A 19,676-nucleotide genomic window follows, 5' to 3' on the forward strand; every position below is an offset into this window, starting at 1 on the left:
AAAGTCGATTCTGTAGTATGGTGACAGGTTGTCATTACATATGCCAGCGGGTGATGTAAAACTGTTTTATGATAACATTATATAAAGTATTGTGATAACTGATATTTTCAGTTAATACAAAATACAGTGTAGGTTTCTGTGGTCATAATAGACCGGGAGCCCACAAGCCCACAAAGAAATGAAAGTCTGCCAGTCCCTTGCTGGTGGGTGTGGTCCTCAGGGGCAGGATAATACATGGAAAATTTGAGCTAGCTTAGCTTTCATGAGTAACAAAGAAAAACAACACAATATGTAATAAGCGTGATAAAGTGTATTAGAAATGATCAATGAAAGAATTTTTTCGTAGTGGGGTACCCCTGCCAGAGCTAAAAAAAAGGCCCAAAAAATCATGCTAGCTCAGCTCATGGGGTAACAACTTAAACCCAGCCTCAAATTTATCAGTGGGGCCCACTTTAACAGAAAAGAGCAGTGACAGACATTTTCACTGGTGGGGGGTCTGAGCCAGACACCCCAAAGTACCACGCTCTACAGCTGAGCTAGCTCAGCTCATGGGGTAACAACTTAAAACTAGCCTCAAATTTATCAGTAGGGCCCATTTTATCAGAAATGACCACTGAAAGACTGAAAGATCCATTGCTCGGTCAATCCTGTCTACTGTTTGTAAGGGGAGAGCCACAGAGGTACACGTATGCCTTGACAAATATGTCATAAATTCCATCAAGGACAGCGAAAGGAAGTTGCGTGGAGCAATTGACTGCCAGTACACAATCACAGGACCTGATCAGAAGATGCGGCAGAATGGTCAGAAACTCCTTAGGAATGGCAATTTCAAGGATGAAATGGGAAAGTTTCTGTTGCATGAATAGTGAAAAGAGCACTACCGCAATATCTTTGGAGGGAAAACAGTTATTGTGTCGTATGGAGGAGACTGCTACCAGTATATTCCTGATGACCAACAGCAAGTGATATCTGTCACCAAGCCAGCACACCTGCAAGGAGACCATGAGGAGGCAGACACACTAATAGCCTTCCATGCTGCCAACGTCACAGCTGGACAGATAATCGTCAGAGCCTCAGACACAGACGTGTTGGTGATCCTCATAGGGGCTATTGGGAGTCAACGTCCAGAAGTGAGGTCACTGGCGAACATAATCTTAGACTGTGGGATGGGGAATACGAGGCGATTCATCAATGTCTCAAATATTGCTGAAGTCATGGAAGAATGCCAGTCCGGATTACAAAGAGCACTCACAGAGTTCCATGCTTTTACGGGATGCGATTTCACGTCTGCGTTCTACAGGTAAAGTAAAATCACTAGGCATTGCAACTTTAAAAATTGAGAAATTAACATTTGGTTGGCCCTTCGTTCAGAGAACCAGGAACAATAGGACTGATCAGGAATTGGTCTAACCACGTTTAAGCGTTTTATCTGTGTTGAATAGGTCCAAACATGAGATGACAGAATCGGTATACTCTTGACAATCCCAATTTGAGAGATTTGACCAAAGAATCAGAATTAATCAGAGCTGACACCCATGTTTCAATGCTACAATGATAATTTGTATTAAATTTGTCTTCCTTAGGAAAGGTAAAGCCAAACCCTTCGACATCATGAAGAAAGACGCCACCAGAAAATCTGTGGAGATGTTCATCAGTATGGGAGATATCACTGTGGATGTTGACACTGACGTTGCTTCAGAATTCGTCTGCCTCATGTATGCCCAACACAAGACACGAGATGTTAATGAAGCCCGTTACCTCAAGTTGCTTGAAATGACTGGAAAAGTTTACCAGGTGAATTGACAATAGACTGAAATGTACATGTATAATAATGTGCTTTGCAACAGTACCCAAGGAGGAACCTTATAACCAACCCTCTATTTTCCTTTCAGGATAATCCGCTTGCCAACATCAAAAGGGTGGACTGTGCACTATTGCCACCAAGTCGCCCAACCCTCAAAATGAAGATACGCCGATCACAGTATGTTACAGCGAAATGGAGCCAGGGCAACCGAAGCTTCTCCTGGCAGCAGCTTGATACCATCAGATTATGGGTTGAACAACAAAGACAATATTCTACAACCTGCCTGGTATGAGGGACCTGCAGTTCCATCGAGCCTGTTCAAAACAACCAATGCCGATTCCATGGAAGGGGAGAGTGACAGTGATGAGACCATCATCACAGGTAGTGATGACATGGACTTAGACATAGAAAATCCAGATGAGCTGGATGAACTGATCGAGTCTGACGACGAGCCATGGAGTGAGGACTCCGATTCAGATCACGAAGATGACAGGGAGTAACATAATTCCAATTAAAATTGGAAGATAACTGACGATTGCCATTGCCTCGTCCTCTGTTGAGAAGGCCACTGCTTATTTCTGAAAAAATGGGCCCTTCTGATAAATAGGAAGTTGGTTTTAAGGATAAACTAAAGTAAAGCGCTATTTTGGAAAAATCCCGAAATCAGGCATGCCGGTGTAGCCAAACTGACAGATGTGAGCAACCAGTATACATTCAAACTGGGTCTATAACAAAACAGACATGAATGGTTTACTTAATTTGGACTGAAATTGTGTACTTTGGCCTGACTGACTGAATAAATTTATTTCTGCCACTTTCCAAAAAATTCCAAAATAATGGTTCACTTTAGTTGATCCTTGAATTGTTACCCTATGAGCTGAGAGCCTAGCTTGGCTGTAGGGCGTGGTATTTTGGGGGTGTCTGGCTCAGACCCCCCACCAGTGAAAATGTCTGTCACTGCTCTTTTCTGTTAAAGTGGGCACTACTGATAAATTTGAGGCTAGTTTTAAGTTGTTACCCCATGAACTGAGCTAGCTCAGCTGTAGGGCGTGGTACTTTGGGGTGTCTGGCTCAGACCCCCCACCAGTGAAAATGTCTGCCACTGCTCTTTTCTGTTAAAGTGGGCCCCACTGATAAATTTAAGGCTGGGTTTAAGTTGTTACCTCATGAGCTGAGCTAGCATGATTTTTTGGGGCCATTTTTTAGCTCTGGCAGGGGTACCCCACTACGAAAAAAATCTGTCATTGGTCATTTCTTATACACTTTATCACGCTTATTACATATTGAGTTGTTTTTCTTTGTTACTCATGAAAGCTAAGCTAGCATAAAATTTCCATATATTATCCTGCCCCTGAGGACCACACCCACCAGCAGGGGACTGGCAGACTTTCATTTCTTTGTTTGCCCAAGTATATAGATCCTTGCTGTGCACAACAAATTTTGCTGCCTTTCCAGCTAGGCTGACCCCTGTGGGCTCCTGCTCTATAAAGTGTCTCCACTTGTCAGGACGGTTTTTACGGGAACGACAAGAGAACACCGTCATCTCAAAACACTTATTAAAACTCAAAATCTGTCAAACGAGGATTAAATGTGAAAAAAAAAAAAATTTAAAAAAATAAAATGTAGGTCATTCTGTGTTTAGAAAGTGCAAGCGTCTTCTGCTTCTTCGAACGTACCGCACGTTCGCACGTTCGCAAAATTAGAGACGGATAACGTAACAACGCAACCATCTAGCATATTACAAAATACCAGCAGACTATTTTTCGAGGATATCGACCATATTATAGTATTTCCATTTTCTGAAATCTGCATCGTAAGAAATGACGTGTTGGTTTTTCTCCGTCAGGTCAACAACTATGGTATTTGGGGAAAGCCCTAACTAAATAGAATCAAATGTAATAGATATAAGCACAACCTTTTCAGCAAGTGAAATAAGGAAATGGCTCCAGTTATTTTGACGAAGTTAATTTTTTAGGGAGTGTATATTTTTGTAATAAGGACGATCTTATAAGCAATTTCATTTAAATCGTGACAAAAGATATACCCGATGGTTGCGACAAAGACATGTCAGTGAAGTTGTCATATAGATAATGATCACAGGTTGTCGCTTTCCAAGTTTTGTGATGTTTATGATAACACACCAGTATAATTTTCTAAATAACAGTGAACAATACAAGTATGGCTCGTTGAATTACAAGCGTGGATAACAATGATCAAGTTAGAGGCATGGGCGTCAACTGTAGATGTAGGGTCATGGATGTCAATGGCCAGGTTAGAGTTACGAGCGTAAGTGGTCAAAATAGAGTCATGAATGTCAATTGTCAAGATAGATTCATGGACGTCAATCGACAGGATAGAGATATGGGCGTCAACTGTCAATGTAACGTCATTGACGTCAATGGTCAGCTTAGAGCTACGAGCGTAAGTGGTCAAAGTAGAGTCATTAATGTCAATTGTCAAGATAGATTAATGGACGCCAATCGACAGGATAGAGATATGAGAGTCACCTGTCAATGTAAAAGTCATTGACGTCAATGGTCGAGTTATGGATGTTGATGGTCAGGCTAGATTTATCAGCATCAATAGTCAAGGTAGAGTCATGGACATCAATTGTCAAAAGTCGTGGACATCGATGACAAAGTTGTATACTCCTTGTGGAGTTCTTTCATTTATTTAACGCTTCTAATGTCTATCTCTGCCATTTATATTTGTTTTGATGACACTTCTGTGTCTGTTGTTGTCTGTTATTTATATTTGTTTGTTGTTGTCTGTTATTTATATTTGTTTTGATGTCACCTCTGTGTCTGTTGTTGTCTTTTATTTATGTTTGTTTTTATGTCACCTCTGTGTCTGTTGTTGTCTGTAATTTATATTTGTTTTGATGTCACCTCTGTGTCTGTTGTTGTCTGCTATTTACATTTGTTTTGATGTCACTTCTGTGTCTGTTGTTGTCTGTTATTTATGTTTGTTTTGATGTCACCTCTGTGTCTGTTGTTGTCTGTTATTTATATTTGTTTTAGTGTCACCTCTGTGTCTATTGTTGTCTGTTATTTACATTTGTGTTGATGTCACCTCTGTGTCTGTTGTTGTCTGTTATTTATATTTGTTTTGATGTCACCTCTGTGTCTGTTGTTGTCTGTTATTTATATTTGTTTTGATGACACTTCTGTGTCTGTTGTTGTCTGTTATTTATGTTTGTTTTGATGTCACCTCTGTGTCTGTTGTTGTCTGTTATTTACATTTGTTTTGATGTCACCTCTGTGTCTGTTGTTGTCTGTTATCTATATTTGTTTTGATGTCACCTCTGTGTCTGTGTTGTCTGTAATCTATATGTCACCTCTGTGTCTGTTGTGTCTGTAATTTATATTTGTTTTGATGTCACCTCTGTGTCTGTTGTTGTCTGTTATTTACATTTGTTTTGATGTCACCTCTGTGTCTGTTGTTGTCTGTTATCTATATTTGTTTTGATGTCACCTCTGTGTCTGTAGTTGTCTGTAATGTATATTTGTTTTGATGTCACCTCTGTGTCTGTTGTTGTCTGTTATTTATATTTGTTTTGATGACACATCTGTGTCTGTTGTTGTCTGTTATTTATATTTGTTTTGATGTCACCTCTGTGTCTGTTGTTGTCTGTTATTTATATTTGTTTTGATGTCACCTCTGTGTCTGTTGTTGTCTGTTATTTATATTTGTTTTGATGTCACCTCTGTGTCTGTAGTTGTCTGTAATCTATATTTGTGTTGGTGTCACCTCTGTGTCTGTTGTTGTCTGTAATTTATATTTGTTTTGATGTCACCTCTGTGTCTGTTGTTGTCTGTTATTTATATTTGTTTTGATGTCACCTCTGTGTCTGTTGTTGTCTGTTATTTATATTTGTTTTGATGACACTTCTGTGTCTGTTGTTGTCTGTTATTTATATTTGTTTTGATGTCACCTCTGTGTCTGTTGTTGTCTGTTATTTATATTTGTTTTGATGTCACCTCTGTGTCTATATTTGTGTTTGTTGTCTGTTATTTATATTTGTTTTGATGTCACCTCTGTGTCTGTTGTTGTCTGTATATTTGTTTTATATTTGTTGTTGATGTCACCTCTGTGTCTGTTATTTATATTTGTGTTGGTGTCACCTCTGTGTCTGTTGTTGTCTGTTATTTATATTTGTTTTGATGTCACCTCTGTGTCTGTTGTTGTCTGTTATTTATATTTGTTTTGATGTCACCTCTGTGTCTGATGTTGTCTGTTATTTACATTTGTTTTGATGTCACCTCTGTGTCTGTTGTTGTCTGTTATTTATGTTTGTTTTGATGTCACCTCTGTGTCTGTTGTTGTCTGTTATTTATGTTTGTTTTGATGTCACCTCTGTGTCTGTTGCTATCCGTTGTTCTTTTAATCTTAGATTTTCGGCGCAGTGTAAATATCTAGATTTAATGAAATGTTCTGTTGTATTGTGCACTTCTGCACCTAATTACTCTATATTCTTATGTTACTTGACGCGTCGACATGGAGAGTGTTCATTAAAACTTTGTAGTCAGTTTCGATGACAAATAATAATTCACATCACGTGATGTTAATTTCGTATTAATATGAGAACAGGAAATACTATTCTATAGATCACATGAAAGGTTAGATACACTACACAATGGGAAGGCCGGCAACGGCAACGAACACTTCATCCACTTAACAGTTCATCTTCCATTTGCACATAAGCCACGGTCACTGAATGCTCGTCATTTAGGCAGTTACCAGCAAGTTCAATACAGGGAGTAACGTATTCACAGAAAGGATGTTCAGTTAGAGTTTGCAAAGTATAGCTTTTAGTCCGGCGTGTCTTTGGAGCTAACACATCATCAAATCATCCGACGATGAATGACAACAATTCGATTACAGAAATATATGCTGATAAGGCGGCACCTGGTCCTATATACGGAGTTATCTTTGTCACCGTGCAGATACTCTTTGGATTTTCTGCAAATGCTTTATTTTTGTTGACTTATATCTATATGAAAACCACGTACCGGTGTGGTGCCATAGTGTATTACGAACTTCTGTTGTATATGTGTGTACTAGATATAGTGACGTGTTCGGTAATCATGCCCATGGATGTTCTACAACAACAGTACCCATTTACCTTGGTGAACGACGTTGGCTGTATAGTTCAGCAGTACACCAAGAGTGTACTCATCACGTCAAGCATGGTGATGGCGCTGATCATCGCTGTTCATCGATACCGTAAAATCTTGGCGCCACTAGGTCGACACATGTCCCCCGCTGTAGCCAGATTTGTATTTGGTGCCGTTGTGATTGGATCCATGGTAATACATGTACCGCTTATTATGGTAACCGGCAAAGAATCCGTTCAAACTTTTAATTCCTCACCATTGGTAGCATGTGGTTTTGACGATGAACGAAAGGATTTAAAGGAAGTGAAAGCTTTGGCTTTCGTATGGATTAGTATAATTTGTTTGCTAACGATAGTGACTGTTTCGCTCTATGCCGCTATCGGGGTACATATTCACAGAAAAGATACCCGGAATTTAAATTCACCTACACCGATGAGTTCAATGTCTTTCTTTCCGCCATCATTTTCTACATCTAAATATGAAATGACTGAAAAGGTCAAATATGAGACTCATGATAAAAACGTACAACTTCAAAGCATTCCAACCACGCGGGATAAAATCAATATTTCGAGAGACCTAAAAGATTATGGTGGAAGTGTTAACAAGGTTTTACAGACACATAACCAACCACTTTGTGTGAACTACTCAGACATGCCAGAGACAAAAACGTTGATGAGAAGTAAAACGGTGTCCCAAGATTACCACAGCCAAGCGGCGAAAGCACAAACATATCGGCCAAGATCCCAAGAACTGCTTTCTACATTAAAAGTTGCACCATCCTATGCGAGACGAACTCGGTCCTTTGGGAATATCAACGAAATAAATACTCTGACCAAGGTGACTCTCCGTACTAAACAGCAACAGCAACGAAAGCAGCGCCATGACGACATATTGCGTGTAGGCACGCTCATCTCTGTAACATACTTCCTGTCTGTGATTCCGTTTTCTGTAGCATTGCCGATGGTTTTATATGGTGAAAGGTTTGGTGACCAGACAGTTTTGGTCCACATCGGAGTTCGGTCACTATATCTGAGGTCAGCTCTCAATCCTCTACTGTATGGACTTTTTGACAGCAGACTTCGTAAATTCTTTGCTGGTGTTTACAGGCGACTCAAAGAAAAGTTGTGCTGATTTTTGTGTATAATTGTTTACGAATTTCCATATATTCTTATTTCGGGAAATCACGTTACTTGTTTGTGTTTGCTTGTTTTAATATATATCATTGATAGGAATTCAACAGCAGTCCTCATAATACTGATAGTATAATTGTATAGTTGAACCTTTACTTACTTTCATGAGTGGTAAATAGTTTAGAAATAATTAGGCTAACACTGTAGTGGTATATTGTAGTACTGGGTATGTATAAATGACTATCTATATAGCGCAAATAGCTTTTGAATTTCCCCAGTCTTTCTTACTCTACACGTATAAATATAGCACAAATGGCCTTTGAATTTCCTCAGTCTTTCTTACTCTACACGTATAAATATAGCACAAATGGCCTTTGAATTTCCCCAGTCTTTCTTACTCTACAGTGCAAGAGAGTTATCGCGTCCTGGACAGATTACAGCATCAACTAAGTAACACTGATTTGTTCATACTAATGTAGTTTGTTATAGAGGTGTCTATAGGATATAGAGGTGTCTGTAGGTTATAGAGGTGTCTATAGGATATAGAGGTGTCTATAGGTTATAGAGGTGTCTATAGGATATAGAGGTGTCTATAGGTTATAGAGGTGTCTTTAGGTTATAGAGGTGTCTATAGGTTATAGAGGTGTCTTTAGGTTATAGAGGTGTCTATAGGTTATAGAGGTGTCTATAGGATATAGAGGTGTCTATAGGTTATAGAGGTGTCTATAGGTTATAGAGGTGTCTTTAGGTTATAAAGGTGTCTATAGATTATAGAGAGGTTATAGAGGTGTCTATAGGATATAGAGGTGTCTATAGAGGTGTCTATAGGATATAGAGGTGTCTTTAGGTTGTACAGAGGTTATAGAGGTGTCTATAGGTTATAGAGGTGTCTTTATGTTATAGAGGTGTCTTTAGGTTATAGAGGTGTCTATAGGTTATAGAGGTGTCTTTATGTTATAGAGGTGTCTTTAGGTTATAGACGTGTCTATAGGTTTTAGAGGTGTCTTTAGGTTATAGAGGTGTCTATAGGTTATAGAGGTGTCTATAGGTTTTAGAGGTGTCTTTAGGTTATAGAGGTGTCTATAGGTTATAGAGGTGTCTATAGGTTATAGAGGTGTCTATAGCAAATGAACGAGAGATCTATACAATACTTATCACGGAAAACTGTATCTTTGTATAATGATTACCATTGACCAATGATAAAGATAAATTCAATCCATGAATATATGTACATATATATAAAATGCAACTGCTAAGCATCCTTTTTGGGGATGTATGTGTGTATGTGTGGGTGAGGGTGTGTGTGTTAATCTCTTTTTTCATTTCATGAATATTACATTAAATGAAAAGGATTTAAAAGTAATTGGACAGAAGGCATAGATCATTTGCTGACTTATACTTAATAAAAGACCTCACGTATTTTAAAAAAAATGACTTATATTCATATTTGCATTTGTTTGCAGTTTGTTTTGTAAATCTTGTGGACTGTAGTGTAAATCCTGTGATTTGGTATTGTAAATCTTGCTATCTATAGTTTAATCATGTAAACTGTTAAGCCACTCCCCTCAGCGACTTCAGGAGATTGCGACAACCGAGACAACAGATCGAACAAGAACGTGACCAGTGCTGACGAGGCGAAATTGTGGTCAAAATCGAATTTTTTGAATGGCTAAATATGTTGACATTAAAGTGTTATGTGTACAAATATAATTTGTCTACTTCAGTTACAATCACTTATCACATAATCGGCCTGTTGTACCTTGTCATACATGTACGGTCATGTCATAGACATCGTTAGATACATATGTTTAATAACACTATTGTGACATCATAAATAAGTCACGAACAATTTTGATGGCGTCATATGTTTGTTTTGGGAATTTTTTTCAAATTTTCACCGATTTTTCAGAAATACTGATTATATGATAAATAAAATCTTAAACTCGTTTCGATATAATATGTATTTAATTAAACTCGTTAAATAATTTGCTCATATAACTCATTTAATCAATTCCGTAACACATGGACTCTCAAATAGGATTCCTTATCTACTTACTGTCACGCGTTTCAAAAGTAGAAAATCCGTCGTCTCCACGACGATCGTTTGGCGTTAAAACAGACTTGCAGTGTTAATGTAGATGAACTTTTCTGTATTCTTACGCGTTGTGGAGTTGGATAATTGGAGTTCAAGGATTAATTATCAATAAAATAAACACTTAAAATGAACTTGAACAAGTAATTTCTGAACACACCCAAATTTGTTACCAACATGAATCACAACATTTCAAATATGATTTACTTGATTTAGAACTTGAATCAGCAGGTTTTGGCTATTTCCTGAGGCACACTATCAGCTGATTACACGACATATAAGAGAGACATTGTTTGCGTTCTCAAAGTGTGGCGGCTAAGTCTTTCATTTTCATATCTCAAAATCGTGACACCAAAATGAGGTGTCTAAGAAATGCTCTCCTTATTTTGCCTATTGTAATAATCAAAGTCGCACTGGAAGGTTTACCACTGCACAGCTTCCAACCAGACATATATCACCACGATGAGATAAGATTCGACACGTGGTTCTATTCACACAAACTACTGACTCCTGCGTGAACTGGTCACCTCAAGTTCCACAATGAAGTCATGCATTGTTTTTGTATGCATGATAGGCATAACTCTGGCACAGTAAGTAAAATAATCAGTTGTCGCTTTCTATAAACAAAGTCTGAAATATTCAGGCTGTAGAAAAAACATTTTATTACAGTTTTTGCTTGTGAATTATAAATAGATATAGGAATATATCAATTTGATGAACACTGACATCACCACTACAGTAATACAAGAAATCATAGCTACTGAATGTTTATATATAACTTTTCAAGTAATGCTATACTTTTTGTAGTTTTGACCAACCACAGCAGGTTTTTTAGTTCTACTCACTGCAATGAAAGTCGCCCGTTGCAAATGTCCACCAATCGATTCCTGTGTACATGTAAATGTAAGTTGCATTTTGGCACGTGACGGGAAAACAAAACTCGCTCATCAAAGGCTCGCTACTTTTGTCTTTCTTTTCTTTCTCGCCGAAATACAGCTTACATTTTATGTCACTGACCATGTCTTCTCAGTCGTGTAAAATCTGAAATACCTATGTAATCATTGGTTCTTTCACACGGTACATAACAAAAGCCGCTGTGTCTATTATCAGTGGCGAAAACCAGTTACTGATCATGGTCGTATAAATGGTACATTTGCTCGCAAAACACTGTCATTTATATCGATCATAAATGTCATAACCAGATAGTTCAATACTTATATTTATTCCATTTTGAAGTGATATCACTAAAAGTATTTGATAGCATCATAATTAGTGATATCTCAGGGTAATATCGACAATTATCCGTGATAAAACATGTATCACTATAATACAGTGATATCGCCTATTCATTGCATCACCCGATCGTTATAGTGGTGGTGTCATCATATTCAGCAGGAATTGGTAGCTTAATTCTAAACATGTACAGTGTACATCGAGACTGATATTTCACAGGTTTTATAGGTCTAGATGTTCCACGGTTGTATTCTATGTAGTAACTAAGATCACAATAGAGGTAGTAGCAGCGAAACCAGAGATAGGTACACATATTTTGGATTCTTGTTTTGTCAGTTTGTCTGTCCGAAATCATTATCTACTAGTTTCTGATAAACATCACTATATTGGAGCGTGACGTCGATATCATGAGTGTCGAATTTGGAAAGGAAACTGTAGTCGCCACGAATTCAGAGGTAAAATGACCAGGAAGTCAACGATGCATTTATGAAACCCGAAAAACACTCATATCTGTATCAAACTCATGTCATATTTAATTGAATGATGTCAGAATTTGATTATATCATTATCCAAAGTCATGACGCATTGAGTGATATGCCCTAACTGGTATAGTTTTCTGGTGAAAACGTTCCCCCAGTAATACTTTAACACATGTATACGGAAGTTTACACTTCACACTAAATGACCCTATACGTGGATTGGTTTACGTTCACACGTCCTCATTAGAGCCAAGGTCATCAGCTCGTAACGGAGATGGAGTCCTCGGTACAGACGAAGAGCTCGGAACATCGCTCTTCCGTCCGATGAAATAAACTTGAGAATTGGATGTTATGATATATCTATCCACAAGGCAGATAATATAACATTATGTAGTCTCCATTGTAACTTGTCCCTTTGTCATCAATATTTATGTCCCAAAAGATAATCAACGGATCGTTTATATGAGTAACTATTGGATGTCATAGAAAAATGGACCTACAATTCCAAGGTTTGCCGTAACCTGCATGACACGTCTTCAATCATTTGAATAGCAGCACGGTGTTACGAGTTATTAGACTCTGCGGATGTGCACCTCCCTGTCCAGATTTTGAGGTTTCCTTTGATTAATTTTGAATTTCTTAGGTTGCCTCCCAAGTTTTTAAATTCAGGCCTTTAGCCTCACTGGCAAAACAGATATATGATGGAGTACCTATCTGTATTGGAAGTCACTATTCACTAATCATATGTCTTCGACATCGAAGTGTTTTCTTAATGTTTTAATAGTCGATATAAATGCAAATCCTACGGTCTCATGACCAGAGTCACAACTTGTAATTATATGAATTATAATCATATTCAGAAAATAAAATTGCATTAAATTATCATAAAGCAACAACATAGCGGAACCAGTTGCAATTATAGGCTCACAAATACACTGGCCGCCTAGTATAGGTACTGTTGTAATGAGACGCAGCGGGGGAAATATATATATAGTCATATGCCTGGTGTTTGAAAACCATTCAATCGATCGGATATAGACTGTTCTGGTGTTACCCTAGGAGATGGGTCGAGTCCTTCGTCAAGTTATGTTACCCTTCATATCCAAAAATAATTAAATTCGACGAAATAGATATCTTTTTCCGTGAATCATTCCTGTCAAACGGAACTCAAATCTATATAGAAGATGGATATGACCATCTGGACAGGGATTGAAAAGAAAATTTCATAATAGATTTGGGTAACCTTTCACTTCCAGGTCCGATTGTAAACTTACATACTTACACACAAACGAATACGAAAGAATCGTTTTCTGTATAGACGAAAGGAATTCCAGCTGATTCTTCTACAAAGAGAAACTTTGTGGACTGAAAATGTTATGTTGAATCAAAGAGGCCCCAACTTTGCCTTATGACGTAAGCCACTAAATATCTATTGTTACTTTTAAGTATTCACTTGAATGAACAACTTAGGCTCTTTAGAAGTTTTCAAAGCATGAAATATCTGGCATTTTGCCAATGTGGCATGTTATGCACATCTCTAACTGCTATAAACACTTCTCTGAGACTGTTGGAGTCTCATACCTTAATGTAGGCTGGTATTGAAAGGACAATTTGGTGTTAGGCAAGGGTATGCACTTCAGGCCTCATTTCCCAAAACACAAAATATAAGTGTGTATTTTTTAAAAGTGAAATAGCATCGTTGGACAAGCCTGAAACTTTCTGTTACAAGTTAAACATCAGCATATAACCAATATTTATGCCAAGTTGCATTGTTACCTGTTAATGCCTTGTATGTACAATCAGCGCATAGACATCGGCAATAGGCAGAACATTATATGACACGTTGGTAATTGGTAAACAACTAAAACCGAACGAAAATATATTGTGAAAATGCATTTTATGTTATTGTATTCAATTTAAACTCAACATATTAGTTAGAAAGGACACTATCGAGAAAACAAAACACCTTTATTAGATAAAAAAAGAAACACATAACAAAAACTCCTGACTTAATCCACTGTTTCATAAAATCATTTTCAACGATCTTTGAATGTCGACTGAGAAGTCTTGTTTAATATATGTGTTTTCAAAACAGAAATAGTATTATTTTAGCTGTTTGAGTTCATTTTTGATGTGATTTTCCTTGACCCTTCGGTGCCCCAAAACGTACTTTAAATAAGTAGTTTATCTTAGTTATAGCAGAACTCTCCTAAACTAAACAGGGTTGTAAAAGTCCTATTTGTTTCGGTTTCAGGGACCCTATAGATTTCCGGCCCTATAATGTAACGGCCCTGAACCTTTTCTACAGTTCTGATTATAATGGAAATGGGCAATTCGATCGCAGCGAACTCAACGACGTCTTCCGTAACTACGATGTCAACCGTAAGGTCACGACTTATATTACATAAAGAGTAGTACATATCATAAGGAAAGGCTGTAATATAGGCTAAGATTTAAACACCCTTTCCAAGAACTTATATTCAGCAGATGGAAGAGATGTGATACGCCCAAGGACGAAACAGTTTTGTTTGTATATATCTTGTTGGATATAAATTTCTCCCGGCTAGATTTATAATTAAAACAATAGGCGTTATATATAAAATACTTTGTCCTAACTCCACAAGGGTACCATTTCACTGGAATGTATTTGAAAAAGTAAAAATAATGTTATATATACCAATGTATTTTGTAACTGATAAAATGTCGTTAAGTTCAAGACCAAGTTTTATCTGCACAGACGACGGGCGCGTCGCCCGCCATGAGTACCTGCACTTCATATCTCAGCCACTGTACGACTTCGCTGTGATCCTGTTTGAAGACTACGACTGTGCACCTCCGCCCGACGGGTTCGTGGATGATGTCGACTTCGATTTATATTACAGTGAAATGGACGCAAATCGTAAGCAGGATTGTTTTTCATATTGTTGTCATAATTTTCTATCCCAAATGTTTTTTGTGGATAAGTTACTTTCTCGATATTTACAAATTAGGGTCTTAAATGATGTAACAATTTCGATATAGTTCAAAGTTCATGGAAATCAAAATAACCAGGATTTGTAATACAGCATTACTTCGACATGGTCAGAAGAGCTTTAATGGTTGATAGTACATATATACCACGTAATCTGTAATATTGGCAAGATTTCGAGATGTTCAGAAACCTTTATATGTAATACTGACGTGAACTCGGGATAAACAGTAGAACTTTGATTTGTAATAGTGATGACCTATACCTGTGTAACAACACAGTCTCAGTAGGTTCTTTATCAATCACTTTTACAGAAGATGGTATGGTGGTTATTAGTGAGTTTGTAGATCACTGGATACATGTAAGTAGCTTATTAGTGCGGATACAATTCTTTAATGCTTCTAATACGGCCATCTTCTTGTATCACCGACAGAATTCTATCACCTATTGACTTCTCCTAGCACGCCGACTTCTTCTATCGCCGACCGACTTCTTGTATCACCGACAGAATTCTATCCCTTATCGACTTCTCCTAGCACGTCGACTTCTTCTATCGCCGACCGACTTCTTGTATCACCGACAGAATTCTACCAACTACCTACTTCTCCTAGCACGCCGACTTCTTCTATCGCCGACCGACTTCTTGTATCACCGACAATAATCTATCACCTATCGACTTCTTCTAGCACGCCGACTTTTCCTATCGCCGACCGACTTCTTGTATCACCGACAGAATTCTATCACCTATTGACTTCTCCTAGCACGCCGACTTCTTCTATCGCCGACCGACTTCTTGTATCACCGACAGAATTCTATCACTTATCGATTTCTCCTAACACGTCGACTTCTTCTATCGCCGACCGACTTCTTGTATCACCGACAGAATTCTACCAACTACCTACTTCTCCTAGCACGCCGACTTCTTCTATCGCCGACCGACTTCTTGTATCACCGACAGAATTCTATCACCTATCGACTTCTTCTAGCACGCCGACTTTTCCTATCGCCAAAATTCTGTCACCTATCGACTTATCACCGACAAGAATCTCTACCAACTACCTACTTCTCCTAGCACGCCGACTTCTTCCAATTCTTGTATACCAACTACCTCGACTTCTCCTAGCACGCCGACTTCTTCCATCGCCGACCGACTTCTTGTATCACCGACTCTATCACCTATCGACTTCTCCTAGCACGCCGACTTCTTCTATCGCCGACCGACTTCTTGTATCACCGACAGAATTCTATCACCTATCGACTTCTCCTAGCACGCCGACTTCTTCTATCGCCGACCGACTTCTTGTATCACCGACAGAATTCTATCACCTATCGACTTCTCCTAGCACGTCGACTTCTTGTATCGCTGACCGACTTCTTGTATCACCGACAGAATTCTATCACCTATCAACTTCTCCTTGCACCACCGACTTCTTCTATCGCAGACTGACGTTTATCATCTAGTGACTTTTATCACTGACTGACTTCTTCTAGCACCGACCGACATTTTTCTATCGCCGACCGACTTCTATCACAAATATGTGAGCGACCTGTTTTAGCCCCGACCAACTTCTTACTTAAGAGTGATATATAGAACTACCATCCAATGCATCAGTTTCTGTGATAAGATGTCATTTGAAAATCATTTAATTGTAGAGCCTGTGAACAATGTTTCAGTATATTGATATAATTACGCTAATTCTAGGTATGGGGAAAAAAAGCGACATAATCAAAGCATGTGCTGCTATGATTACTAGGGTACGTGTTATTCTAAGTTTCCTTACTTGTTTATTCTAGGTGCTGGAGAAGAACGAGGCCTTACATATGCCTTCTTCCCAAGCTCCAGTTACTCCATAAGGCTGCAGCATTGCCCTGTAAATTACCTGTTACATTAATAAACTTTGTCAGCGTTAACGATACAGCACCTGTTGTAACTACTATCATTACGATACGGCTATTTATATGGAAGTAATACTATTTACGTATGAAATACTCGGTATACACTAAATTAAGGTATGAAGCGATTCTAGAGAACATTCTTTTTTCACTCAGCCTTTGTTACATATCCACATAAAAAGTGTCGCTCAAAGTTTTCTTATATCATAAAAACAATAGTACAAGAGGAAAATGAATTCAAACATTGGTTAAATATGTCGAACTGACAAAGATGTCTCGGTGGTATTAACATCGAGGACTTTCTACTGGATAGATGTGAGACGATAAGGTTGACATGAGTTAAATGTATACATACGTATCTCCAGGCTTCGAGTAATAAAAAAAGCATCCCTCCTTGTCCGACTTCGATTCTACCCTTTCCCCGGATTTCTTTTGTTTTAAATTTCTCTGTGTAAAGACGTGAAGTTCCGTGTATGGTAGAGAGTGACATTCAGACAACCGAGGGGATGACGGATCCAGGGACGAAAACCAGGGAAGAGGGGGTTAAAATTAGGTTGGTGTTGTAAATAATATGGTTTTGAAAATAATACGTATACAGCAGCGCATAAGATTTGTACACCTATGTTATCCTTCAAAATCTCGTTCTCTTCGTATATAGATTTCCCCTCTGTCTTACAAAAAAGATCGTGCTGAAAATGAATGACACATTATCCCTCCCTTCAGGTCCGCTCTTACGTATTTGAAACAGTGAGAGCTAAAGGCCATCTTTGGTGGAGGTTCTGGATCCGGCAGTGTTTCCATAGTTTTGTGTATTCTTAGCTAGCTTAGTTGTATTAGTTTGCTTCATGATGCGTACGTGCAGAACACATGGTGTATCAACGTGATATCATCGTAGTACCGTTTGTCTATTTATGGATGACGTAGTTCAGTCATAGCTTGAAATATGACCCTGGAAAGGTTTATATTACGTTATTTGACCTTTCATCTTAGTTGCAGACATTGGACGCTTTAAATTGATTTATTGGTTCATATATTGACCTAGGTCTAAAACTTTTGCTACTAGTTATGAATGACTATGAAGATTTCGACCAAATTTGGGAAGCAGAACGGCGGGTCTTAGTCCCTTAGGCAGGAGGGGCGTGGCCACCCAAAAGAAGAAATAAGCTTGTAGCAGATTTTTAAAAAATCTCACTCCGCCTGAAGGAATGATTGGATTTTGCGAATAATTTTTTTTATAAACATCGGGTCTTGGTCCCCTGGGGTTGCAGAATTGAGGCTCAATAGGAGATATAGAGCAAATTCTATAAAGTTTTTACTACACCTGTACAAATGATTGGATATCGCCCAAATTTGGTGTGCAGCACTTTTCGGCGAAGAGGAATCAATTTAGTATAACTGTTGGATTTCATGTATAGACATCATGTTCACAAAAATCTTAAGACGAGAGAACAAAATAAAAAATACACAGAAACCCTCAAATAGCACATTGAAAGTAAGGACAGTTGTACCACACAAAGAGTAAGTGTCTTCAGATTCATCAACGACATCCAGCTGCCAGGTAAATACTGATCACATACTGATCACACAAAGTCAGTACTATCAGTACAAGGTACCAGGTAAATACTGATCACACAAAGTCAGTACTATCAGTACAAGGTACCAGCTGTCAGGTAAATACTGATCACACAAAGTCAGTACTATAAGTACAAGGTACCAGGTAAATACTGATCACACAAAGTCAGTACTATCAGTACAGGGTACCAGCTGTCAGGTAAATACTGATCACACAAAGCCAATACTATCTGTACAAGGTACCAGGTAAATACTGATCACACAAAGTCATAGCTTTCAGTACAAGGTACCAGCTGTCAGGTAAATACTGATCACACAAAGTCAGTACTATCAGTACAAGGTACCAGCTGTCAGGTAAATACTGATCACACAAAGTCAGTACTATCAGTACAAGGTACCAGGTAAATACTGATCACACAAAGTCATAGCTTTCAGTACAAGGTACCAGCTGTCAGGTAAATACTGATCACACAAAGTCAGTACTATCAGTACAAGGTACCAGGTAAATACTGATCACACAAAGTCAGTACTATCAGTACAAGGTACCAGGTAAATACTGATCACACAAAGTCAGTACTATCAGTACAAGGTACCAGGTAAATACTGATCACACAAAGTCAGTACTATCAGTACAAGGTACCAGCTGTCAGGTAAATACTGATCACACAAAGTCAGTACTATCAGTACAAGGTACCAGGTAAATACTGATCACACAAAGTCAGTACTATCAGTACAAGGTACCAGCTGCCAGGTAAATACTGATCACACAAAGTCAGTACTATCAGTACAAGGTACCAGGTAAATACTGATCACACAAAGTCAGTACTATCAGTACAAGGTACCAGCTTCCAGGTAAATACTGATCACACAAAGTCAGTACTACCAGTACAAGGTACCAGCTGCCAGGTAAATACTGATCACTCAAAGTCAGTACTATCAGTACAAGGTACCAGGTAAATACTGATCACACAAAGTCAGTACTATCAGTACAAGGTACCAGCTGCCAGGTAAATACTGATCACACAAAGTCAGTACTATCAGTACAAGGTACCAGCTGCCAGGTAAATACTGATCACACAAAGTCAGTACTATCAGTACAAGGTACCAGCTGTCAGGTAAATACTGATCACACAAAGTCAGTACTATCAGTACAAGGTACCAGGTAAATACTGATCACACAAAGTCAGTACTATCAGTACAAGTAAATACTGATCACCAAAGTCAGTACTATGTACAAGGTACCAGCTGCCAGGTAAATACTGATCACACAAAGTCAGTACTATCAGTACAAGGTACCAGGTAAATACTGATCACACAAAGTCAGTACTATCAGTACAAGGTACCAGGTAAATACTGATCACACAAAGTCAGTACTATCAGTACAAGGT

General features: G+C 38.4%; 1 protein-coding gene across 1 annotated transcript; it reads left to right on the forward strand.

Annotated features, from left to right (window-relative positions):
• Positions 1-10,683: 10,683 nt before the first annotated feature.
• Positions 10,684-16,677, forward strand: LOC132562859 (uncharacterized). The gene is made up of 5 exons (XM_060227635.1): positions 10,684-10,733; positions 14,110-14,237; positions 14,593-14,754; positions 15,138-15,184; positions 16,618-16,677. Exons 1-5 carry the CDS (start codon positions 10,684-10,686, stop codon positions 16,675-16,677), a joined length of 447 nt encoding a protein of 148 aa, XP_060083618.1.
• The last annotated feature ends 2,999 nt before the right edge of the window (positions 16,678-19,676 follow it).

Source organism: Ylistrum balloti, unplaced genomic scaffold (assembly GCF_031769215.1).
Source record: "Ylistrum balloti isolate Yb309-2 unplaced genomic scaffold, AGI_CSIRO_Ybal_v1 Utg371536, whole genome shotgun sequence".
Classification (NCBI taxonomy): domain Eukaryota; kingdom Metazoa; phylum Mollusca; class Bivalvia; order Pectinida; family Pectinidae; genus Ylistrum; species Ylistrum balloti.

Bases quoted from the DNA above. Each gene is read 5' to 3' on its own strand.
- LOC132562859 (XM_060227635.1), top strand. From the start codon at position 10,684: ATGAAGTCATGCATTGTTTTTGTATGCATGATAGGCATAACTCTGGCA. The intron at 14,755-15,137 runs GTAAGCAGGATT...TCACTTTTACAG, and splicing joins CAGTGAAATGGACGCAAATC to AAGATGGTATGGTGGTTATT. The intron at 15,185-16,617 runs GTAAGTAGCTTA...TGTTTATTCTAG, and splicing joins TTGTAGATCACTGGATACAT to GTGCTGGAGAAGAACGAGGC.